This window comes from Hypanus sabinus, chromosome 14 (genome assembly GCF_030144855.1).
Source record: "Hypanus sabinus isolate sHypSab1 chromosome 14, sHypSab1.hap1, whole genome shotgun sequence".
Lineage (NCBI taxonomy): Eukaryota > Metazoa > Chordata > Chondrichthyes > Myliobatiformes > Dasyatidae > Hypanus > Hypanus sabinus.
In genome coordinates, this window is record NC_082719.1 from 4,090,958 (window position 1) to 4,111,717 (window position 20,760).

General features: G+C 39.9%; 1 protein-coding gene across 5 annotated transcripts in view; it reads left to right on the forward strand.

Moving 5' to 3' along the window:
• The window catches only part of rasgef1ba (RasGEF domain family, member 1Ba), a 91,959-nt gene that overhangs the window by 59,334 nt on the left and 11,865 nt on the right, over positions 1-20,760 (forward strand). For 3 of the 5 annotated variants that reach the window (XM_059988711.1, XM_059988710.1, XM_059988709.1), the window contains 4 exons: positions 2,840-2,884; positions 3,291-3,386; positions 10,615-10,710; positions 15,654-15,777. In XM_059988711.1, the coding sequence (XP_059844694.1) occupies positions 2,840-2,884; positions 3,291-3,386; positions 10,615-10,710; positions 15,654-15,777 (361 nt within the window). The remainder of the gene's footprint in view (positions 1-2,839; positions 2,885-3,290; positions 3,387-10,614; positions 10,711-15,653; positions 15,778-20,760) is intronic. The other 2 variants (XM_059988712.1, XM_059988713.1) reach the window with 1 other exon arrangement.

The window sequence follows — 20,760 nt, forward strand, 5'->3', positions numbered from 1 at the left end:
GACAGGTACATGGGGCTTAGAAAAATAGAGGGCTATGGGTAACCCTAGGTAATTTCTAAGGTAAGGACATGTTCGGCACAGCTTTGTGGGCCAAAGGACCTGTATTGTGCTGTAGGTTTTCTATGTTTCAATGAGACAGTATAATTAGAGAACATAGTTCTAAAAGTGTTAATGGAACAGAGGGATCATGTGCATACTATATTAAAAGTGACAGAGTAGGCTGAGAAAGTGATTAAAACACACAGGATCCTGGACATCAGAGTGAAAGAGTCATGAAGTTGTGGTGAACCTTTATAAAAGATAGACTGGTTTGGTCACAACCAGAATAGGATCTCCTGTACTGGGGATGATACCATACATGCTGAGAGATTATCTGGCATTGGTCAGACCAGATTTGGAACATGGTGAGCAGTTTTAGACCCCATATCTAAGAAAGCATATGCTAGTATTAGAGAGGGTCCAGAGGAGGTTTATGAAAATTCTCCAGGGAATGAAAGGGTTAACATGAGGAGTGTTTTATTCAAGATTGTTTAATATCATTTCCAGTACACAAGTGTAAAGGAGAATGAATTGTTACTCCCCATCTGATACAGTACAAAAAATGCAAAATGAGATAACAAACACAATAATAAAACAACACAGTACATGTAAATATATGATAGCTTATAGACAGTATTGTTTAGTTCTGGGCCTGTGCTTGTTGGAATTTAGAAGGAAGCCTGAGACAGAGTGGACGTAGAGAGAACATTCCCATTAGTGAGAGAGTCCCGGACCAGAAGGCAGAGCATCAGAATATAAAGGGCCTCTCCTTAGAACAGAGGTGAAGGAGAATTCTTTAAGCCAGGGGTTCAGTAATCTGTGGAATTTATTACCTCAAGAAAGTCGTGGAGGCCAAGTCACTTTAAAGCAGAGATTTAGAAGTTCTGGATTAGTAAAGATATCAAAGATAACGAGAAGAGGTCTAGATAACAGGGTTGAGAGGGAAAATGAACCAACATAATGGGATGTCGGAGAAGACTGGATGGCCTGTTTGACCTAATTCTGTTCATATGTCTTGTGGTGTTATAATCATACCTTAGGAAATACAATATGTAAAAGTTTCAGAGAGGATGCGTAGTTTTGCTGAAAGGGTTACAGGAAAAAAAGACTGTAGATATCTGAAAAGACTATAAGATGTGGTGCTATTCTCAATGGAACAAAGGCAATTCCTAACATGTCTGATATAGGTAAAGTCAGAAAGCACATTGAAATATGAGAGAGGGAGAGAGAGAAAACTTCCCATTTATGGTACAGTCAGACAACAAGGGACACAGTATGACTGATAGAACAAAAATAATTCTACGAGGAAATATGGTCATATTTAAAAGGAAGGATGCAGAGGGTCATAAAGAAAATATATGTTGTGAGTGGGAAGGGTCTGGGAGGTTGTGTCCAATGCTATAAATGTAAGTCTTGCACTTTAGAAGGAAAAATTGAAGATAAAATTGTTACTTAAATGGCAGTAGGTGTTGTGCAGAGGAACTTGGGTGTGCTTGTGCTTGAATCATAGAAGTTTACAGGTGCAACAGGTTATCAAGAAGCAAATGGAATGCTGGCCTATTTCTAGAGGGGTTGAATTTAGGAGCAAGGATGCTACTTTACCCAAGTAGGCAATAGATGCTACCTAAACATTAAAATATGTTTAAGCATAGTTAAATGAATCCTTGTATAATTGTGGAAAAGGCATTCAATTTCAGCAGCTTCTACAGGGTCAACCAGAGGTGTTATTGTCTTTTATAAATGTATGTGTTACGACTGCAAGATCCTGCAGGACATTAAGAACTTAAAGTACTGCAGGTCTACCCCATCAGCGAGTTGCTCGTTGACAGAGAAACTGAAAGAGTTGGGCTTGGTACAGATTGTGATGCTGCCTGCGTCAGAGAAGTGGCGGAGGAGTCGGTGTGCGAAGGTGGTGTGCAGCTAACAGTGAGTGATTCTCTTAGTCACTTTTCTTGTGATTGCAAGACCCTGTTGGACATTGTTAATATGGAATGTTGGAAGTCTGATTCACTGATTTATTGACGGGCAGCAGGTGCGGTGGGGGATGTGGAGCTAGCTGCATGGCATCGGTCGTAGTGTGGATCAGGCGTCAAGTCGTGGCGATGCCTGTTTACAGTCGCTCAGGAGAGGGGCGTTGGAGTCGGTGTGTTCCACTGGAGTATCGGGGGAAGGGTGGCGCGGCATCCAAGCCAGAGTCAGTGCTGCCCCCCCAGTGTTCGCTCGGCAGGAAGTCAAGCTGTATTATATTTGATTGCAGTCTGCTTAAACATTCATGGACTCAGGGCCTTGGACTACATACATTTTTGTGTGACTGTATTTTATTGGTATCTTGTATATGTTTGCTATCTTATATGTGCTTTGTGTCTGACTGTTGGTGTTATGTTTTGCACCTTGGCCCTGCAGTAATGCTGTTCCGTTTGGCTTTATTCATGGGTATTCATGTATGGTTGAACGATAATTATTCTTGAACTTAACCTTGAAGGCAGGTAGGTGGAGCAGAGTTGACGGCCAGGTCAGCCATGATCATATTGAATGGTGGAACACGTTCAACATGCCAGATGGTCTACTGTTCCTATTTTATGTTCTTATGAAACTAAATACATACTTGTCTGAAAGAGTAGTATTTACAGGACTCTAGGCAGAGGCCAAGAGAACGGACTATTTGGAAAGCTCTATCGTTGAGATGGTACAGCCTTGATGAGCCAAATCATTTAGAATAAATTATTGACATTATTATTTTTCAAATCTTTGCTCTTATATTTTGTAATGTGTAATATCAAATCATTTCATATTTTGATAGATTTACTGGTACACAGAACACTATTTATTTCTGTTGATTGAACAGGTAAAATATCATATTGATTAATGACATTATTTTCAATTATATTTCCTTGCTTGCCTTTGGCAGAATTCTCCTTCTTTGATCGCTAGGGTATCATTTGGTAGCTTTGCTTTATGTTTCACGGTATATATTCAATCAACAAATCTAATTGAGATCAGGTTACTTTAAATCATAGTTAGGAAAAACAGAAAATCAATTCCACTGTGTTGTTAAATTAAATATTAGTATAATTCAAACGTTCTTTGTTTTTCTATAAGATCTGAATTTTATTGAAATAAATATTATAGGAGTGTGATTAATAAGAGAAACAATTTTTTCAAGTTAGTCAATTAAATTCATATTGTAGAAAATAATTCTAATGTGTACTTTTCAACTTTAAACTAATCATTGATTTTGCTTTCCTTTTAAGCACCAAATGGATCCTTCTAGTAATTTCTACAATTACAGGACGGCTTTGCGAGGAGCAGCCCAGAGATCAACAACAGCCCATAGCACCAGGGAAAAGGTAGGGTTTGATCATACACAATAAGAGCATTTAAAAATCCTTTGTCATTTGATTTCTGATAAGCCTTAACATGAAAAAAGTCTTAAATAAAATCGAGGCTTCTTCAGTTTGTTGTTTTGTATTTTGCTCTTACTGATGACTTATTAACAACTTCTCAAGGATTCATCTCAGCTGAGGGTTCCCCGCAAAACCTTCCTTTCAAGCAAAATGAGATTTCTAGGCATTCACGAAGCAGGGAACAGCACGATTGTGAGGCTCTTTGAGAAATTAGATTGAGACACGTAGATCCTATATCTACATGTTTCTCCTTTGTGGCATATTCAAAAGCAACAATGTATGTGTTCATAGAATCACTGATGATACCCAGTTCTATCTCACCACCACCTTTCCCATTCTTTCAACCCAATACTTAGAAAAATATACTGTATAACCAATTTCAAAGCAGAACAATTGAGGTTAAAGGTTCAAAGTTCCAAGTAAATTTATTATTGGAGTACGTATTTATCAACTTATACTACCCTGAGATTCATTTTCACAGGAGACCATAGAAATACAATATAATCAATGATAGATTGCACACGATTGACAAGTAACCAGTATGCAGAAGAAGATGCACTCTGCAAATACAACAATAATAATAAATCACACTGAGAATTGAAGTTGTAGAGTCCTTGACAGTAAGTTCGTAGGTTGTAATCAGTGATCAGTCCAATGTTGTGCTGAATGAAGTTATCCACACTGGTTCAGGAGCCTCCTGGATGAAAGGTAATAACTGTTCTTAAATCTGGTGATACGGGACCAAAGGCTCCTCGACCTCCTTACCGACAGTAACGGAGAAGGTGAGGATTCTTGATGATGGACGCTGCTTTCTTGTGGCAGCACACTTTGTGTTTGTGCTCAGTGGTGGGGAGGGCTTTTCCTGTGATGGACTGGGCTGTATACACCACTTTTTGTAGGTGGAACAGATTTTGAAAACAGCCATGACGGTCCATTTAGTAACCAGAACCAATTTTTATCTTTGAGTGACTTGTAAACATGCTGATTGGGTTTATTATTTATCCTGTCTTCATGTCCTAATTTAGAGATCCCTGATAGATAATGGCCCAGAATTTGTGATAACAATAATGAGAAGCCTTTCATTGCTGACAACAACTTCCAGAGTATACTCATACATAACTGCGTGTAGAAATCAAACTCGCCATATGATGTGCTGGCAAAGCCCTCATGAATAGAGTTGGCACTGAAATAACTACAAAGGCATGTTTAACCTCCTCGTTTCACATTACATATGGCTGAGGTGCATACAGGAATGAGTGCTTAAGAAGCCGTGTGTTATGTTTTTAAATATGTTGCTGAGGAGCAGAAAATAGATAAAAACTCAGGGGAAAGTGAGTGTAAATCGTTGGGGAATGCCAGAGATAATAATGAAGTGCATGGCTGTTGTAATTACCTGGTTGTAACTGGATTGACAAAAAACAAGTCAAATGAAAGCTATTTGATAATAGAGGAAAGACATCAGAGGAAAGTCAACTCTCTTTAAGGCTAGGCAGATGATAAATATTGTCATTGTCAAAGTAATATTGACATTATTCAGATATAGTGCCTTGTCAAAGTATTCAGCCCACTACTGTTGGTTCACATAAATGAATATTACAAATGGGTTTTGATTAATTTCACTGAGAATTTTTATTTGTGCATTGCATGCTCCTGTTTTTTTTTTCACAGTAGAGCTCAAATAACTAGGAAAATTGTAAAGCATGAGAAACTAAAAATTAAAAAACTGAGTTGGTGGTGATGAAGGCAAGTACAATGCTAGCATTCATTTCATGAGGGTTAGGATGTTAAGGCTTTATAACACATTCACTTGGGAGTATTGTGAACAGTTTTGGGCCCCATATCTTAGAAGGAATGTGCTGACACTGGAGTGGGTGCAAAGGAGTTTCAGGGAAATGATTCCGGGATTGGAAGGCTTGTCATATGAGGAGTGTTTGATGGTTTTGTGCCTGTACTCACTGGAGTTCAGAAGAATGAAGGGGGTCTCATTGAAACCTATCGAAAGTTGAAAGGCTCTGATAGGGTCGATTTGGAGAATATGTTTCCTGTGGTGAAGGAGTCTAAGGCAGAGGACACAACCCCAGAATAGAGGGATGCCCATTCAGAATGGAGATGAAGAGGAATTTCTTTAGCAAGGGAGTGGTGAATCTGTGGAATTCATTGCCACAGGCAGCTGTGGAGGACGTCATTGGGTATATTTAAGGCGGAGGTTGATAGGTTCTTCAGTAGTTAGGGCATGAAGGGATATGGGGAGAAGGCATGAGAATGGAGCTGAGGGGGAAACAGATCTGCAATGAAGAAATGGTGGAGCTGACTCAATGGGCCAAATGGCCTAATTCTACTCCTATACCTTATAGTCTTTTGGAATGGAATACGTTGCAGCTTCTACTAATTTAACTGAAATAACTTTGTCAGAGACTCTGTTCAATAATGATATGCTAAGCTCCATATTTTGTAAGATAATTATGAAATATGCAAGCTTGGTTGCTGATTTTTCTCAGGTATAAATATTTAGGGAAAATGCACAAGACTATAACTTTGAAATAATACTACATGAAGGTTAATGTCAAACCAGAGAAATTAAGACCATAAGACATAAGAACAGAATTAGACCATTCAGCCCATCAATTCTGCTCTGCTATTCCATCATGGCTGATCTCTGATCCCTCTCAACCCCATACACCTGCTTTCTCACCATATCCTTTAATGCCCTGATAAATCAGGAATCTATCAACTTCTGCCTTAAGTATACCCATGGACTTGCCTCCACTGAGTCTGTGGCAGATCACTCCATAGATTCATCACTCTCTGGCGAAAAAAATTCTTCCTTACTTCTGTTCTGAAAGGTCACCCCTCAGTTTTGAGGCTGTTCCCTCTAGTTCTGGATACCCCCACTGGAGGGAACATCCTCTCCACATCCACCATATCTAGTCCTTTCAACGTTTGGTAGGTTTCAATGAGGTTGCCCACGTTCTTCTAAATTCCAGTGAGTACAGGCCCAAAGGTGCTAAACACTCGTCATATGTTTTAACTTTCCTAATATTCCTCTCCTTAGCGTAAGGGGTTTAGATGGAGAGGAGTTTGTTAGGTGTATTTAGGAAGGTTTGCTGAAGCAATATGTAGATAAGCCAACTAGAGAAGAGGCTGTACTTGATCTGGTACTGGGAAATGAACCTGGTCAGGTGTCAGATCTCCTGGTGCGAGAGAATTTTGGCTGTAGTGACCACAAATCTATCTCTTTCAACATCGTGCTGGAGAGGGATAAGAGCAGACAAATTGGGAAAACATTTAATTGAGGTAGGGGGAAACATGATGCTATGAGGCAAGAGCTCAGGAGCAGATGTTCTCAGGGAAAAGCACGGCAGAAATTTGGCAAATGTTCAGGGAACATTTGCATGGAGTTCTGCATAGGTATGTTCCATTGAGGCAGGGGAAGGATGGTAGAATTAAAGAACTATGGTGTACAAAGTATGTAGAAAATCTAGTTAAGAAGAAAAGAAAAGCTTACAAAAGGTTCAAGAAATGAGGCACTAATAGAGCTCTAGAAAATTACAAGGTTGCTAGGAAGGAGCTTAAGAATGGTATTAGGAGTGCCAGAAGGAGCAGTGAGAAAGCCTTGGTGGACAGGATTAAGGAACACCCCAAGGTATTCTACAAGTATGTGAAGAGCGGGAGGATAGGATGTGAGAGAATAGGACCAATCAAGTGTGACGGTGGAAAAGTGTGTATGGAACCAGATGAGATAGTGGAGGCACTTAATGAATACTTTGCTTCAGTATTCACCAGGGAAAAAGACCTTGGCAATTGTGGGGATGACTTACAGTGGACTGAAACACTTGTGACATTAAGGCACAATGTCTTAATGACATTAAGACATTAAGAAAGAAGATGTGCTGGAGCTTTTGAAAAGCAACAAGTTAGTTAAGTCTCCTGGACTGGATGAGATATACCCCCGCCTGCTGTGTGAGGTGAGGGAGTAGATTGCTGAGCGTCTCACGATCAACTTTGCATCATCAATAGGGACGGGAGAGGTATCAGCGGATTGGGAGGTTGCAAATGTTGTTTGCTTGCTCAAGCAAGGGAGTAGAGATAACCCAGGAAATTATAGACCAGTGCGTCTGACTTCAGTGCTGGGCAAGTGTTGAAGAAGATCCGGAGAGGTATGATTTATGAACATTTGGAGAGGCATAATATGATTCGTAATAGTCAGCATGGCTTTGTCAAAGGCAGGTCATGCCTTATGAGCCTGATTGAATTTTTTGAGGATGTGACTACACACATTGATGAAGATAGAGCAGTAGATGTAGTGTATATGGATTTCAGCAAGGCATTTGACAAGGTACCCCATGCAACGCTTATTGTGAAAGTAAGGAGGCATGGGATCGAAGGGGACATTGCTTTGTGGATCCCAAACTGGCTTGCCCACAGAAGGCAAAGAGTGGTTGTGGATGGGTCATATTCTGCATGGAGGTCGGTCACCAGTGGAGTGCCTCAGGAATCTGTTTTGGGACCCCTGTTCTTCGTGATTTTTATAAATGACCTGGATGAGGAATTGGAGGGATAGGTTAGTAAATTTGCTGATGACACAAAGGTTGGGGTGTTGTGGATAGTGTGGAGGGCTGTAAGAGGTTACAGCAGGGCGTCAATAGGATGCAGATCTGGGCTGAGAAGTGGCAGATGGAGTTCATCCCAGATAGTGAAGTGGTTCATTTTGGTAGGTCCAATTTGAAGACAGAATATAATATAAATGGTAAGACTCTTTGCATTGTGGAGAATCTGAGAGATCTTGGGGTCTGTGGCGATAGGACACTCAAAGCTGCTGCGCAGGTTGACAGTGTTGCTAAGAAGACGTATGGTATGTTGGCATTCATCAACCGTGGGATTGAGTTCAAGAGCCATGAGGTAATGTTACAGCTAGATAAAACCTTGGTCAGATCCCACTTGGAGTATCGTGTTCATTTCTGGTCACCTCATTACAGGAAGGATGTAGATACAATAGAGAGAGCGCAGAGGAGATTTACAAGGATGTTGCCTTGATTGGAGGACGTACCTTATGAGAATAGGTTGTGTGTACTTTGCCTTTCCTCCTTGGAGTGATGTAGGATGAGAGGTGACCTGATAGAGGTGTATAAAATGATGAGGGCCATTGATTGTGTGGATAGCCAGGAGCTTTTTCCCAGGGCCGAAATGGCTAACATGAGGGGGCATAGTGTTAAGGTGCTTGGAAATAGGTACTAAGGAGATGTCTTTTCACACACAGAGTGGTAGGTGTGTGGAATGCACTGCTGGCAATAGGGGCTTTTAAGAGCCTCTTAGCTAGGTACTTGGACCTTAGAAAAATAGAGGGCCATGCGCTAGGGAAATACCAAACAGTTTCTAGAGTAGGTTACATGGTTGGCACAACATTGTGGGCTGAAGGACTTGCAATGTGCTATAAGTTTGTATGGTCTATGTATGTTAACCCCTTCATTCCCAGAATTATCCTTGTGGACCTCTTCTGGACTCTTACCAACGACAACATATCCTTTCTGAGATATGGGGCCCAAAACTGTTGACAATATTCCAAGTGCAGCCTGACAAGGGTCTTATAAGGCCTCAGCATTATCTCCTTGCTTTGATACTCTATTATTTATTCCCCTCAAAATAAATACCAGCATTGCATTTCCCTTCTTTACCACATACTCAACCTGTAAATTAACATTCTGGGAGTCTTGCATGAGGATTCCCAAATGTCTCTGCACCTTTGATGTTTGAACCTTCTCCCCATTTAGATAATATTCCACACTATTTTTCCTTTTACCAAAATACATTATCATACATTTCCCAACACTGTATTCCATCTGACACTTTTTTGAGCATTCTTCCAATTTGTCTAAGTCCTGCTGCAAACACATTGATTTCTCAGCACTACCTACCCCTACACCTATCTTTGTAGCATCCGCAAACTTTACCGCAAAACCATCAATTCCATTATCCCAATCACTGATAAACGATGTGAAAAGTAGCAATCTCAATACCTGAGGAACACCACTAGTCACCGGCAGCCAACCAGAAAAGGCCCTCTTTATTCCCACTCACTGCTTCCTGCCTGCAAGCCATTCCTCTATGCATGCCAGTATATTTCCTGTAACACCATAGGGTTTTATACTGCTAAGCAGCCTCATGCATGGCACCTAATCACGAGTCTTCTGAAAATCCAAGTAAGTGACATCCACTGACTCTCCTTTGCCCACCCTGCTTGTTACTTCCTCAAAGAATGCTCACAGATTTGTCAGGCAAGATTTCCCTAACAGAAAGCATGCTGACTTAGACTTAATTTATCATTAGTCTCCAAGTACCCTGAAATCACATTCTTAATAATAGATTCTAACACTTTCCCAACCACTGAGGTTAGGCTAACTGGTCTATAATTTCCTTTTTTCACCTTCCTCCTTTTTTTAAACATGTCTAGCATCAAAGATAAAAGTATTCTGCTTAATATTATTGGCTAGTTTGCCCTAATATTTCAGCTTTTCCCTTCTTATAGCTTTTTAGTTGCCTTTTGTTGGATTTTAAAAGCTTCCCAATCATCCAACTTCCCACTCACTTGCCCTTTCCTTGGCTTTACTGCAATCCTTAATTTCTCTTGTCAGCCACGGTTGCCTCGCCCTGCCATTTGAGAACAACTTCTTCTGTAGGACATATCTATCCAGCGTCTTCCCAGAAACTTCAGCTATCTCTGCTTTGCTGTTCCTCCAATCCACCTTGGCAAGCTCCTCTCTCATGCCTCTGTAATTCCCTCTATTCCATTGCAATACTGTTGCATGTGACTTGTGCTTCTCCCACTCCTATTACAGTATGAATTCAATCTTATTACAATAACTGCCTCCTAAGGGTTCCTTTACATTAAGCTCCCTAATGAAACTCCTTATCAAAATTCCTCTACTAATGGAAGATGCAAACAGAATTTCACACAAGACATTAGAGTTGCTAATTAATAATTGCATGGTGTTAGAAGAAACCATTTTTTCTCAATTACATTGTAACCTGCTGCATCTTCGGTTAGACAAGGTTGTCCTTTAAGGCTTGTCAATATCTGTATTTAATACCATAATTAATTAAAAGAATTCTTTAGCTGAAGCTTACCATGTAAATTAAGTACTTAATTAACAGTATCCACTTACATTTTTGACAGATTGTGATTCCATTCTGCAGTTTACTGATCAAGGATATTTACTTTTTAAATGAGGGCTGTGCCAATCGTTTAATGAACGGTCATGTCAATTTTGAGGTAAGAAAATCTGATGCTCCCTTCCCATTTATAAAGTAGTCTTGCAAAAAAAAAGTCGAGGCAACTGCAAATAAAATATTGAAAGCAATCAAACATTTTGAAGAAAAGAATAGATGCACATGAAGAGATTGCAATTAGTTGCCAGTTGATAACTACACTTATTCCTTTTAAGTAATCTATCCAATTTAACAAAAACACAAAACTTTCACTTTTGAAATACAAAATGATGTCAAAGAGAATGTAGCATTGTGTTAATGTTACTGGACAGAAGCCTGGACTAAAAAATGTGGAAGTGGATTTGATGCATATTTTGTTGGGTGGACTGTAAATTCACTGAAATACGTAATTAAGCTTGAATTAAAAGTTTATTTTTTAGTAATAGTGATGCATATCTGCCAGATCATTGTAAGAACCCACGTGGTCGATTAATCCCAAACACAAAAAAGTTTGCAGATGCTGGAAATCAAAGCAATAAACACAAAATGCTGGAGGAACTTAGCAGGTCTGGCAGCATCTATGGAAAAACATAAACAGTCGACGTTTCAAGCAGAGGCAGGCACTTCATCGTGTGGTTGAGTAATCCCCTTCAGGGAAAGAAACCTGCTGCCTTTGCTCTGTTTGCCCTATAATACCACTCCAAGTTCCTGACACCATAGTTGATATGGTTGACCCAGAACTGTCTTCCTGGTGGCCTCACAATCCACTCAGCTACATTAGACTATACAAAGGGGCACTAGGAAGGCAGTCCTGCTACCTCACAGCTTCCAGAACACAGGTTCAGTCTGTGGAGTTTGCACGTTCTACTTTTGCCTTTCACCAAATATTCAAATTTCCTTAAAAGGGGGCGTTGCTGGGCATGTGTAAAAGGACAGATTGCAGTGCTACAGGGAAATAAAGTGAGGGCTAAAGAGAGAAAAAAAAAGAATTGAGCTGCTGGAATTTGCAGTCAAGAGCTTTTTGAGCAGCTTCTCCCTTGTAATAGTAACTGCACTCACTTCTCTTCCCTCACTCCCTTCAACACCTGACACATGGTTGTACTATTTTGCCATTTGAGTATTTCTTTCAAATTTGAAAGCAATTTTATGGTAGGTCCGAAAATATGAGACAAATCAGAAAGTTCAAAAATTAAATATGGGAAAACCATCAGGAGAAATATTGAATAAAAGCAAAATGGAATTCAGTCTCATAACTACAATTTATTTTTACTAATTTTAGTAATTTAATAAAATTTGATAGGGAGTAAGTATAGTCTGACATTGCAGTATTTCAGTGAAGTAAAGGAAATTACAGTAATATGAGAGAGGAGTTGGCCAAAGTAAATTGGAAGGAAATGCTGGCAGGGATGACAGCAGAGCAGCAATAGTGTGAGTTTTTGGGAAAATGGGGAAGTGACAGGATAGATACATTTCAAAAATGAAGAAATAATCTTTCAAGAATCATTGGACTCGTAATTTAACTATCCTGCATCACCATTTACTAATATTTCAAAACTCTTATTGAAATGCTTCATTTTTATCTTAGCAGGAGTTCATCTTAGCTGTTGAGGCTGACTTCCTTCAGGCCAAAAGAGCCCTGTTCCAACTTCTTCACCTCTGATGGCACTCAATGCCCCTATTGCTTCATCTTCTACTACTGATTCCAATCTGCATTCTAAAGTGACTCCTGCATCTTACCCACAGTTCCCTTCCAAAATATGCCAAGATATGAAATATATCTGAGTCCTGGCCTGAAACATTGACTGCTTACTCTTTTCCACAGATGCTGCCTGGCCTGCTGATTTCCTCCAGCATTTTGTGTGTGTTGCTTTTGATTTCTGCAGATTTTCTCGTGTTTATAAAATGTATTTAGGAGCTCTTGTTGTCAGTGATAGGGCAACATTTTGATCAAGTCTCAATATGTGTGGATCAGACTATGTCTAAGCTCAGTAAATAAGAAAATGCAACAGCTTTTGATAATTAAGTAAAGAGCTGTTGTTGGGGAAAACCTGACAGAGAGTGACAGGTCACTGATGACCTGAAATGGAAGGAGTATGTAATGACCAAAAATGCATTTAAATGAAGGACGTATGAAGTTTATTCAAAAGTACTGATGGTTTATTTACAAGACCTCATGGTTAATTATTTATGTTGAGCTTTTAACGTGCCTTGAAGAATGTTTATTGTTGTAAAGCAGGGACACCACACGATTCTCTTTCCCAACAGTATAAAAACATAGATATTAAGAGAACAGGATTTCCTTGCTTAAGTCAACCAGAACAGATGAACTGCTGCCTAGGGTTCTGAAAGAGTTTGTGGAAGCATTAGAAATAATCTTTCAAGAATCATTGGACTCTGTCATGGTGCTTGAGGACTTGAAATTTGCAAATGTCACTCCACTCTAATAAAGGAGGAAGGTAGCAGAAAGGAAATTATAGATCAGTTAAGCTGAAGATGTTGGAGTTAATTGTTAAGGATGAGGTTATGGAGTACTTGGTGACACAGGACAAGAGAGGACAATGTCAGCATGGTTTCCTTAAGGGAAAATCTTGCCTGATGAACCTGTTGGAATTCTTTGAGGAGATTACAAGTAGGATGGATAAAGGGGATGTAGAGGATGTTGTATATTTAGACTTTCTGAAGGCCTTTGACAAGGTGCCACACATAAGGCTGCTTACCAAGTTAACTGCCCATGGTATTACAGGAAAGTTACTGACATGGTTAGAGCATTGGCTGACTGGTAGGAGGCAGCGAGTGGGTCTAAAAGGATTCTTTTCTATTTGGCTGCCAGTGACTAATGGTGTTCCGCAGGGTCAGTTATGGAACCGCTTTTTATGCAGTATATCAATAACAGATGATGAAATAGTTGACTTTGTTGCCAAGTTTGCAGATGATATGAAGATTGGTGGAAATGCAGGTAGTGTTGAAGAAACAGGAAGGCTGAAGAAAGACTTGGAGAGATTAGGAGAATGGGCAAGAAGGTGGGAATTGAAATACAGTATTGGAAAATGCATGGTCATGCACTTTGGTAGTAGAATTAAATGTGTAGACTATTTTTTAAACAGGGAGAAAATCCAAAAATCTGAGATGCAAAATTGGGGGTCCTTGTGCAGAACACCCTAAAGGTTACCTTTCAGTTGGGTCAATGCTGAGGAAGGCAAATGTTAGCTTTCTTTTCAAGAGGTCTAGAATACAAGAGCAGGAATGTGATGCTGAGGCTGTATAAACACTTGTCAGGTGCTCATCTAAGAAAAATTGTGCTGGCGTTGGAGAGGGTTCATAGGAGGTTCACAAGAGTGATTCCATGAATGAAGGGGTTATCATACGAGGAATATTTGATGGCTCTGAGTCTGTACTCACTGGAATTTAGAAGGATGAGGGAAGCTTTCTTTGAAATCTTTTGAATGTTAAAAGACCTAGACAGAGTAGATGAGGAAAGGATGTTTCCCATGGTGTGGGCATCTAGGTCAAGATGGCACAGTCCCAGGTTAGAGGGGCATTCATTTAAAACAGATGTGGAGAAATCTCTTCAGCCAGATCGTGGTGAATTTGTGGAATGTGTTACCATGAGCAGCTGTGAAGGCTTGTTCGTTGGGTGTATTTAAGGCAGAGCTTGATAGGTTCTTGATTGGACATGGCATCAAAGGTTACAATGAGAAGGCTGGAGAGTGGGGCTGAGGAGGGGAGAAAAAGATGGGCCAAATGGCCTATTTCTTCTATGTCTTAGGGTCTTAATGAAGGACAGTGATTGGACTTTGGTGCATAATTTGGTGTAACATTAAAGACACAAACAAATTGATAGGAAGCTGTAAAACCAAAAATTTAATTTATTAAACATTTATAGAAAATGCTAGAGTAAAAGGGCAAGGCTAAAATAAATACTTTAAAAGTGAAAATCAGGCCAATATGTGTAATTCCAAGAATGTGTGGATATGTCAGACATGTGAACGTGTCAGCTTTGAAAGTTCCACATCCAAGCAGAACAGGTGACATGAGAGATTTTTCTAAATAGATGAGTTACGTAGCACATTTGATGAAAAAGGTACAAGATAAACAATGTGATGTTGTTTCCTTTGTAGAATAAGAAATTAAGACAGTAGTTAGATAAATGGAGATGCTTAGTATATCTATAGATAGCTCACAGATAGCTCATATAAAATCTGTTATATTTGAGAAGTTGCATATTTTTCATGGTTCTCATTTGATGAGGATAAAAGGAATTAATATATGAAAGAATTCATTTTGGGGTTGAGTTTTACTCTTTTAAAAAGGTTACTTACTGGCATAAAAGATGCTGCTGGTGCTGCTCCACAAATAGCTTCTCAGGAAAGCTTCTGGCAAGACATTTGCTGCAATTTGTGGGCTCATTTAACACATCTCCGGATTACTGGGTTTGTAAATGCCAATTCAGCAGATTCCACTCCTGTACAAGAGAGATTGAAAGTGTGTGAAGGAGTTACACCTTCTAATAATAGGTCTGAATGAGCAGTTATTCATAAATTTTATTTTGACTTTGAAGGAGGCCATTGGGCCCATCAATTTCATGCCTGTTTTCAGAACTATTTTACCAATCACATTCTCCCACTTGTTTTCTGGAACCTATTCTCTCTTACATGCCTATCAGCTCCACTCTGATGTTCTTAAGTCCACCTACCTTATGTCCATTAACATATCAACCACCATGTCATTTGGACTTCTTAAACTGAATCCCTTAAAGAAAGATTGTAAGATAGAAAATGCAATCAGTAATACCAAGATATGTGTATGCTCAGCTATAGGTAACTTACTCACACTGTTCTTTTGTTCGTGGTCCTGACCATTGGTATATTTTTGATCCAAATGCATCACTTTGGTGAATTATTTAATATTTATTGCCAACGAGCAGGATTGATGTTCTTGAATCTCCTCCAAGATCATCGTCCCAACTTGGTTTAAAAGGTTTTGATTTAATACTTCTGCTTCTTTTAGAAATTCTGGGAGCTGGCAAAGCAAGTCAGTGAGTTTATGACTTGGAAGCAGGTGGAATGTCCCTTTGAGCGTGATCGTAAAATCCTTCAGTATCTTCTCACAGCTCCTGTCTTCTCTGAAGATAGTAAGTCGTTCGATACATCTGAAAATGAATTGTGCTGCTAAGTTGATAAAATCCATACATTTTATCGAACACAATGAAAGAGAAAGAACCTCTGGCAAACAGAGATATATAATGAAAATGACTAATTAATTTTCTGTAGGGTTTAGGCCAATCAAAAATATTTCTCTAATGATAATTTATCTGCGTATGTTATTATTACAACATGTAGATTTTGATGCTGCTTATAAATTTAATGCGTAAAATTCAAATAACATCATTATATAAGCAGCCTTACAATGATTGTAAGCTTATAGTTATATTCGTTCACACTTGAGCGGCTGGTTCTTTTTGCCCATTTCTGATTGTGCTAGAAGGTCAGCCGCCTTCTTGAGCCAGGAGAATGTAAAGGTGTCTTCTCATTATTGTTAGGTGAGGAGCCTCAGTCTGATCTGGTGACTGAGAGGGAATGGAAATATTCCAATCTGAGGTCGTATGAGATAATGGAGGGGATGGATGGCCTGTATCCTTGCTCCCCTTGTCCTTTCAGCATTAGAGGTGCTGGACTTGGGAGGTGCTGTCAAAGGTGCATTTGTGAGTTGCTGAAAGATGACTTGGAATGTCTCACTGATGACCACTCTTGGAAAGGACGATCACAGTTTGATTGAGTTTCTCATGCGAATGGAGAGTACAATAGTTAGATCTAAAACCAGTGTACTATGCCTAAACAATGGAGACTACAATGGGATAAGTTAGGATTTGGCTAGTGTAGACTGGGAAGACAGGCTATGTGGTGGGATGGTTGGGGAACAGTGGAAGACTTTCAAAGAGGTTTTTCATGGTGCTCAACAAAAGTATATTCCAGTTAAAAGCAATGACAGTAAGGGTGGGGAGAGCCCGCCTTGAATAGCTAAGCAAATAAAAGAAGGCATCAAACTAAAAGCTCATGCATACAAAGTCGCCAAGAGTAGTGGGAAACTGGAAGATTGGGAAAACTTTAAAAAGCAAGCAATGAAGAAAGGGAAGATAGATTATGAAAATAAACTAACGCAAAATATTAAAAACAAATAGTAAAAATTTTTATAATTATATGAAGTGGAAAAGGGTGGCTAAAGTGAATGTAGGTCCCTGGAAGGATGAGAAGGGGGATTGATATTGGATAATGAGGAAATAGCAGATGCTTTGAATGACTATTTTGTGCCAGTCTTCATGGTGGAGGACATATCTAACATGATAAAGAGAAATGTTATGGATGCGGTGGGAGGTGAGGACCTTTAGCTATCACTAAAGAGGTAGAGTTGAGCAAATTTGTGGACCTGAAGATAGATAAGGCCCCTAGTCCTGATGGAATGCATCTCAGGGTACTGAAAGAAATGGCAGAAGTTATACTAGAGGCATTAGTGATAATTTACTCTGGGCAAGTCCCAGCAGATTGGAAGACAACAAATGTCATGCCACTGTTTAAAAAATGATGTAGCCAAAAGGCAGGTAACTGTAGGCCAGTTATCTTAGCATCTGTAGTTGGGAAAATGGTTGAAGCTATCATTAAAGAAGAAATAGCGAGCCATTGATCGATCCATCAGGCAGATGCAGCATGAATTCAGCAAAGGCAGGTCCCGCTTGACAAACTTGCTGGAGTTCTTTGAGGATATAATGAGTGCAGTGGATAGAGGGGAACAGATGGATATTATTAACTTGGAGTTCCAGAAGGCGTTTGATAAGGTGCCACATAAAAGACTTATCCATAAGATAAGGATGCATGGAGTTGGGGGTGATGTATTAGCATGGATAGAGGATTGGTTAACTAATAGAATGCAGAGAGTTGGCACACATGGGTGTTACTCTGGTTGGCAATCAGTGGTGAGCGTGTGCTGCAGGGGTTGGTCCTGGGCCCACAACTTCTCACAATATACATTAGCTATCTGGAGGGGGGTACCGAGTGTAATGTATCTGAGTTTGCTGACGACACTAAATTGAGTGGAAAAGCAAATTGTGCAGAAGATACGGAGAGTCTGCAGAGAGATATAGATAGGTTAACTGAGTGGGCAAGGATCTGGCAGATGGAGTACAATGTTGGTAAATGCGAGGTCATCCAATTTGGAAGGAAAAATGGAAGATCAGGTTATTATTTAAATGGTAAAAAGATTGCAGCATGCTGCTGTGCAGAGGGACTTGGGAGTGCTTGTTCATGATTCACTAAGGTTGGTTTTCAGGTGCAGCAGGCTGTCAATAAAGCAAAGGGAATGTTGGCCTTCATTGTGAGAGGAATTGAATTTAATAGCAGAGAGGTTATGTTGCAACTGAACAGGCTACTGATGAGGCCGCACCTGGAGTTCTACATGCAGTTCTGCTCTCCTTACATGAGGAGGGATATACTGGCTTTGGAGGCAGTGCGGAGGACGTTCACTAGGTTGATTCTAGAAATGAGCGGGTTAGACTATGAGGAGAGATTGAGTCCCCTGGGATTGTACTCACTGGAATTCAGAAGAACGAGAGGAGATCTGATAGAAACATATAAAATTATGAAAGGGATAGATAAGATAGAGGCAAGAAAGTTGTTTCCACTGATAAGTGAAACTAGAGCTAGAGGACATAGCCTCATATTTTGGGGGAGTAGATTTAGGATAGAGATGAGGAGGAATTTCTTTTCCCAGAGACTGGAGAATCTGTGGAATTCTTTGCCCAATGAAGCAGTGGAGGTTACCTAAGTAAATATATTTAAGATAAGGTTTGATAGATTTATGCATAGTAGAGTTAATTAAGGGTTATGGGGAAAAGGCAGGTAGATGGAGATGAGTGCATGGTCAGATCAGCCATGATCCTATTGAATGGCGGAGCAGGCTCTGCGGGCCAGGTGACCGACTCCTGCTCCTATTTCTTATGTCTGCTGTAACTACAGTGGGTGCTAAATGATACTGTGTTTGAATGTTGCTGTACCCGTACTCCCATAAACAAATAAAGAACATTCAATCCATTAGACCATAAAACATAGGAGCAGAATTAGGCAGTTCAGCCCATTGAGTCTGCTGCACTACTCCATCATGGCTAATTTATCATCTCTCTCAACCCTATTCTCCTGCCTTCTCCCAGTAATATTTGACATCCTGACAAATCATGCACCTATTAGCCTCTGCTTTAAATATACCCAAATAACCTGGCCTCCACAGCTGTCTTTGTTAATGAATCCACAGATTCACTACCCTCTGGCTGAAGAAATTCCTCCTCATCTCTGTTCTAAATGGACATCCTTCTATTCTCAGGCTGTGCCCTCTGGGTCTTGACTCAGCCACTGTAAGAAGCATCCTCTCCAGATCTGCTCCGTCTAAGCCTTTATATATTTGATAGATTTCAATAAGTTTCCTCCCTCATTCTTCTAAACTCCAGCAATTACAGGCCCAGAGCCATCAAGTGCTTTCACATGTTAACCCTTTCATTCCTGGAATTCCTTAATTATTTATGCCTTTGAATGGTTGGAAGTTTAGTAACATATCATGTTACAGAGTACAAGACTACTTAAATGGTCTTGGATTTACTGTATCTATATGACTGCTGTCAGTAATTTTCCGGTCAGTGGTAATATCATCCCCCTGCATCCCTTCAAAAGCGTTAATAGTCATGAGTTAAATGACGGTAACTCCACTCAGTGCATTGGGGAAGATGGATTCTGTCTTGCTGAAGGTACGTTTTGCAGTTACATATTTCCCAAGCTTGAATATTGGCCCCAGATTTTCTTTGGATAGAACTGAAAAATGTGTGGTCCTCAACATTCTGTATTGAAGTGATGGAGAGAGGCCAGTTGATGAAGTTGCTGAGATGTTTGGATCTGGCACACCGCATTGTGAAACTACGGTGATGTCCTGGTGCAGAGATTAACTTCCCACAATTGCAGCCAGTGGGAGCCTTTCCATCTATCCTTTACTCCATGTTACTTCAATTACTCAAGTGTTGCCTACGTGCCAGGGATTTTGCCTCTAGAAGTCAGAGTTTTTATCCATATTTGCGGCAGGTATTAAATACAATCTGGAGCTGAGTACCTCTGGTGGAATTGAAACTGAGATTTAATGAGTGGGAAGTTTGTGAGTACATCACTTCCAATATTAGACTTCCATTTACTGTGTTGGAAATGGAGAATAGAGTTAGTTTATTATTGTCACATGTACCAAGATACAGTGAGAAGCTTGTCTTGCAAACTATTCAAACAGATCAATTCTTTACATAGTGCATTGAGGGGTCTTTGATTGTGTTGCCTGCTTTACTGAGGCAGTGAGAAATATAGACAGAGTCCATGGAGAGGACTTGCTGAGCTGTGTCACAAATCTGCAGTTTCTCGTGGTCACATCCAGAGCAGTTCCTATATCAAACCATTATGCATCGAGATAGGATGCTTTCTATGGTGCAATGATTAAAAATTAAAAATTGGAGATATGCCAAATTTCTTTAGCCTCCTAAAGAAGAGGAGGTGTTGTTGAGCGAGCTTTCTCGGCCTTGAGGTCTACATGCTTGGATCAGGCAGGCTATTGAAGTCCAAATGTTAACTTTCAACTTCACTAACTAAATAATTTTTGAACATATTTTATATGTGATTGCATTTCCAATAAAATTAAATCACATTGCCTTAGATTTCTTCATACCTTTTAACACTACTCTGCCGCTCAGGTATTTTTATTATATGGCTGAGGGGTGGCACGGTAGCATAGTGGTTAGCAAAACACCTTGCAGTACCAGCAACCCGGGTTCAATTCTCGCCACTGTCAGAAAGCAGCTTGTGAGTTCTTCCTCTGCCTGTGTGGGTTTCCTCTGTATGCTCCAGTTTCCTCCCACAGACCAAAGGTGTACCAGTTGGTAGATAAATTGTCCTGTGAGTTGGCTAGGATTAAAGCAGGGGTTGTTGTTCGAAGGGCCAGAAGAGCCTTTTCTTTGCTTTATATCAATAAATATATAAAAATTGTTCCCAGACTTGGTAAGTAACTTCCTCTGATTAGTTTATGGCAATTTATTTTAGAAGTG